The sequence below is a fragment of the Rhinopithecus roxellana genome, chromosome 4 (assembly GCF_007565055.1).
Source record: "Rhinopithecus roxellana isolate Shanxi Qingling chromosome 4, ASM756505v1, whole genome shotgun sequence".
Lineage (NCBI taxonomy): Eukaryota > Metazoa > Chordata > Mammalia > Primates > Cercopithecidae > Rhinopithecus > Rhinopithecus roxellana.
In genome coordinates this window covers 22,327,019-22,333,090 of record NC_044552.1, presented here as the reverse complement: position 1 = coordinate 22,333,090, position 6,072 = coordinate 22,327,019, and the positions used below count along the sequence as shown (strand labels likewise).

General features: G+C 35.8%; 1 protein-coding gene across 1 annotated transcript; it reads left to right on the top strand.

Moving 5' to 3' along the window:
* Positions 1–291: 291 nt before the first annotated feature.
* Positions 292–1,236, top strand: LOC104653697 (olfactory receptor 2B6-like). Its single transcript, XM_010352753.1, has one exon. The coding sequence runs from the start codon at positions 292–294 to the stop codon at positions 1,234–1,236; it is 945 nt and encodes a 314-aa protein (XP_010351055.1).
* Positions 1,237–6,072: the final 4,836 nt, after the last annotated feature.

Sequence of the window (6,072 nt, the reverse complement as noted above, 5' to 3'; positions counted from 1 at the left end):
TTAATCCTCACCTCACTCAAGAATGATAGCTATTGTCAACCTTCTTACACAGAAGAAGAAATTCCATTTCAAAATGGTTGGGTTACTGGATTAAGATAACTGCCTTTAATTTGTAGTGTCACATAGGAAAATAAGATCACCTGACATCAGATGTTTTATGTTATTCTGACCCCAGGTTACTGCACCCTGTCATCTATAAGTAGACAATCAATGCATCACCATGTTTTGTCAATGCCCGTATCTCTAAATTCCTTGCCACATCCTTACTACAGGTGAAACAAATTGAAGAGAATGCCACTAATTAATGAAAGCCGTCCTGAAGAATTTACTCTGTTAGGCTTTGCAGACCGCCCTTGGCTACAGCTTCCTCTGTTCACTAGTCTTATAACGTACCCCATAGCCATGATGGGAAACATCACAATCATTCTGGTGTCCAGGTTAGACTCTCGTCTTCATAGCCCCATGTATTTCTTCCTCGCCAACCTCTCCTTTTTGGACATGTGTTACACCACAAGCATTGTCCCTCAGATGCTGGTTAACCTGGGAAGCTCTAAGAAGACCATCAGCTATATGGGGTGTGCAGTTCAACTTTATTTCTTTCACATAATGGGGGGCACAGAATGTTTGCTCTTGGCTCTTATGTCCTTCGATCGCTATGTGGCCATCTGCAGACCTCTTCACTACACCCTCATCATGAATCAGCGCATTTGTATCCTATTAGTTTCCACCATGTGGCTAATTGGAATAACCTATGCTGTCTCAGAGGCCACTGCTACATTACGGTTGCCACTGTGTGGTCTCAATAAGCTGGACCACTTACTGTGTGAGATTCCTGTTCTGATAAAGAATGCCTGTGGTGAAAAGGGTACTAACGAGCTCACACTCTCTGTGGTATGCATTTTTATGTTAGCTGTCCCACTATGCTTAATTCTTGCTTCCTATGCTAGTATTGGACATGCTGTATTTAAGATCAAATCTTCTGAGGGAAGGAAAAAGGCCTTTGGGACAAGCTCCTCCCATCTTATTGTAGTTTTGTTATTTTATGGCCCAGCCATCAGCATGTACCTTCAGCCCCCGTCCTCCATCTCAAGGGATCAGCCCAAGTTCATGGCCCTCTTCTATGGAGTGGTGACTCCCACACTCAACCCCTTTATCTACACCCTGCGGAATAAGGACGTGAAGGGGGCATTATGCCACCTGGTGAGGAGAATTTCAGCTTTAAGTGATAGTTGGTAGACATCAAATGAAGTTATTGAACAATTAGAGTAGGTTGCTATGGTTTTCTCTAACAAATTCTTGTCTCATAATCAAATATCGGTTTACATGTTCTTGCAAAATATGTTATGTCTCTGAGACTCTTTGTAAACATGTTCAGCAAGGATTATATTTGGCTAGTATGCACATTATATTATGGAAATATATTAAAATAGTTCTATACTGGTTGGTACATATGGAGATAGTAACTGTGTTACATAGAAAAAAAGATTAGTAAAATGAATGTATTAGTTCAAGCTAATTGTAAAAATAATATGAGTTACCTAAGAAACATTCCATCACTCTCTAGGAGTTGTCCCAAGTTTAAATGGGCACTGTGGCTACACTGGGCATTCAATGGGAAGAACTTTGGAAGAATCATGAGTCTCATAAGTTTATCAACCCCAATTTATGTAGATACTATTGCTTCTTAGAAATTCAGTGTAATTCTTTTTTAACAAATAAATATGCAGTGATTTTGTACTTTAATTTAATTTATTATTAAATTTTGAAATGAGTGGAATAGTGGGACAAAAAGTATGAAAAAGTGTCTGACACTTTCCTTTTACATACTATAATAATAAGTCTTCGAATCAGTGAGATAACAAGAAAGTGACATTAGTAATGAAATACAACCTGGAAGCATTTCCGTGCACAATTTGGAACAGCCAGGAATGCCTTTTGGAACTGACTGTGTTAGAATCAGTATGAGAAAAAAATAATTTGCATTTCTGGAACAAAAAGAAACTTGATTACCTCAACAAACAATTTAAGTGTCTTTATACTGATGTAAATGTTGAGCAAAACCTGTATTATTAAAAGTTGAAAGTGCTAAAGCTTAGTTCTAGGACTCACACCCCAAAACTTAAAACTTTGTCATGAAATTAGTTACAATTTATGGGAACAAATGAATAGATTTTATATTTACTTGGTGTTGAATTAATATGTTGAGAGTTCAACACGGTGTTGTGTAGTAAAGAAGTAAATACTTGTAAGAAAAACAAAAGGTCATTTGGACTTTTCTGGCGTAACTTCTGGTATGATCAAGATCTAAGTCAATAATTGGAAGGAAAACCTCACGTTATTTCAAACAAGAATCAACTACAAACCAGATACATTTGTTGAAAAATAACAGATCATCTGGTGCTGGTACAGATCCTCAAATCATTAAACTTTTATATATTTAGTTTGGAAAAAATTTTAAGTAACTTTAAAATTGGCCTATTTCTGGTTGACTGCCAGAAAAATGTTTTCAAATTTTATACACATGCACGCACAAACACATGACCCAATTCTGTAGTGTTAAACAATAGCTTTGATCATTTTTATTAGTTAAGGTATCCTCTGTCTAACTTAGTCTTACATACAGAAGTATATAGTAATTTCTAGTTTTGAGGGCAAAACCCAGAAAGATTTTTGTCAAGTTTTGCTATAAAAACTCATTACAGTTCATCTGACTCTTTCTCAAGTTATACTCTGTCCTTGGCTAATGTATATACTACCTTCAAGGCCTGTAAAAAATATTCGTTTCAGAGGCATGAGTGAAATCTAGACACAGTGAAAAATCAGGATTTCCTAAGAATTATGTACAAAAATCTCAGAATAAAGAATACTCAGAACAGTGGTCTGGAAAACCCACAGAAAGGTTTTATTTGGACTTTGCATTTCCAGGGAATATATACTGCTCAGTATGCTACAGCATGAAGGATACTTCAGTCAACTTCTGAAAAATTCTGTAGAAGAGAAGGGACACATTATACTGGAAAGAGAAAGCGTGCTCTACCTTCTGTGTAAAGCATGAGCAATTCTGAGATTGCCTTTCAAGGAAAGTGATCTAAAGGTTTTATTTCCCGCAAGCAAGTAGGCCTTTCCTAAATAACAAATGGAAGAAAACAAAGCATTTTAACCCTAGTTTTAAAGACACTAAAAATGTATTGGGGAAAATATTTAAGGTAGAACTCAGGAAGGTTTAACAGTGGCTTTCTCCATATTAGAGATATTCTCAGATCTGCATAGCATAATAACTACAAGGCAAGAAGTGCTAACACACACCTTCAAGAATCTGCCTTTGGGATGAGTTTATGTCCTTTGCAGGGACATGGAAGAAGCTGGAAACCATCATTGTGAGCAAATTATCACAAAGGCAGAAAACCAAACACCACATGTTCTTGCTCACAGGTGGGAAATGAACAATGAGAACACTTGGACACAGGGTGGGGAACATCACACACCGGGGACTGTAGTGGGGTAGGGGACAGGAGAAGGGATAACATTAGGAGAAATACCTAATGTAAATGACAAGTTAATGGGTGCAACAAACCAACATGGCACATGTATACCTATGTAACAAACCTGAACGTTGTGCACGTGTACCCTAGAACTTAAAGTATAATAAAAATTATAATGTAGACATAAAAGCAAAAAAAGAAAAAAAAGGAATGTGCTTTTGGAATGAAAAAAGAAGACTAATTAAAGTACTCAAAGAAGAATTAAATTAAAAATATTTTCAAAAGGCAAATAAAAATTGTAATATTTAATAGGAGTATATAGTAATACATCACTGGCTGAGGAAATATCATAATCATAATCAAAAAGTTATGTTAAAAAGGAGAACTCACAACTATTGAAAAGCTGCCATGAGTCAGTAAAAGTGTTAAACACATTTTATGTATGGTCTTATTTAATCTTTCAATAATCCTTTAAGGTATGTATTAGCCACATTTGATAGATAATGAAAATGTGGTTCACTAATTCTTGAGCTTGCACAGTGTACGTCAGAACTGGAATTTGAAAGCTTTCAAATGCCAAAACTTCACGCTTTTTCCACCTTATAACAAACTACTTGCAAAAATGATGGAAATTTAAAATTATACATTCAAAATCATGAATTCAATGTTTCCTTCTGAAATCACATGAGTCAATATGGAAGACTGAAAGGAGGATATATGTTGAACTAGAACCAGGAACCAGAACCAAGGCTGATATGAAAGAATGTGTGTTTCTATAGGAGATGAGAACTTGAAGGATTTTAAACCCTGAGACTATATAAGACCTTTATTTTATGACTACATTTAGCAAAGTAAAAAACCATTTGGAGTAGAAAAACACGGGAAATTAGTTAAGTGTACTGCAACAATCTATGCAATAGATAATGAGGCTTTCTAGTAGGATAAGAGAAGTAAAAATGAAAAAGATGGGGAAAGTGTGAGAGATTAACATAGGAGGTTAACTTGGAAACTTTGTTAAATGTGTGTCCTCTGGGAAAGAGATGAGCCAAAGACAGTGGTGTTTGTGTTTTAAGTCTGCAGGATTGAGCAGAAGGGGTAGATTATTTCAACAACTTTAATATCAAGGAAAGTAGTTTTTGAAACAGAAGTTAAAAGGACTCCAGAAAAACTGAAGTCAAATTCCGTGGAAGATGTTACTAATTATCTACAAGAAGAAATAGACATCAATTGGCCGGGAGCAGTGGCCCACGCCTATAATCCCAGCATTTTGGGAGGCCGAGGTGAGCAGATCACCTGAGGTCAGGAGTTCAAGACCAGCCTGGCCAACATGGTAAAACCCCGTCTCTACTAAAAATACAAAAATTAGCGAGGTGTGGTGGCATGCACCTGTGGTCCCAGCTACTTGGGAGGCTGAGGCACAAGAATGGTTTCAACCTGGGAAGTGGAGGTTAAAGTGAGTGGAGATTATGCCACTGCACTCCAGCCTGGGCAACAGAGTGAGACTCTCATCTCAAAAAAAGAAAGAAGTTGTGCACATGTACCCTAGAACTTAAAGTATAATAATAAAAAAACATTAATTGCAAAAAGAGAATTAATTGTTATCAAAAAATTTTATTTATAAAGGATAAATCTAAATGAATTTTTAGCATTTCCTTTTTGGAGACATTAAAGATCCAACATTTAACATCACGTTATGTTAAGATAAAGGGTTTATGCATACCATACTTAGTATGATACATAATATACATTTTAACAAGAATTAATATTGGAAAGTGGACAATAGTAGTTTCTGCAGACACTTCTAAGTCTTAGAGTCTGTAATCCCCTTTCCCCAGAAAAACTCTTCAAAGTGAAATAATAGTATTTATGAGAAACACTGATAAGTGTCCAATTTAAGGTTGTTTTAATATATGTGATATGTTGTCTGCATTAGGATAGTGAGAAGCCAGGGCTCAGTGGGCAATAGGGAGGATTCAAATGTTTTGGCAGAGAAACTGCTTTAAAATTTGCTTCTGGAATTTCTTATCTTGCTATGATTCCAATATCCTCCCACTGAGCAAACAGTAGAGTTAACTGCACCATGGGGACATCACCTCCTTCCATCTCAGGGGATTCATTATCTCAGATTGCAAATTCTTAAATGCAGTAAATCCTCTAATCATTTCTTTCTTGAATCCGTAGAAGCTATTTTGCTAGAAAGAGTACCAACTAATAACTGAATCTGAGTTCACTAAGTGACTCTTAGGCAAATGGGCACATCTGACAGGTCACATTAAAAGGCTATTAATACGTAATTTTGACTGGTCATCTATGTACATCAACAGCTTTGTTAGTGTAAAGGTATTGTGTGGCTTTTCTATATGAACTAATGAATATGTTAACATACATTATTTTCTGATTAATACATTCAATTTGCATGAGCACAATTCTTGGTATGAACATTGTATCATATTACAATTAAGATTGTGTTTTAAATTTCATAATTGGCAAGAAATGACCAGGTTGTCTTTTCTATTTGAGAGAACTATCCAAAAAAATGTCTTTAAATATTTAAATGACAGTCAGTATACCAAGTACTTTAACAAACATC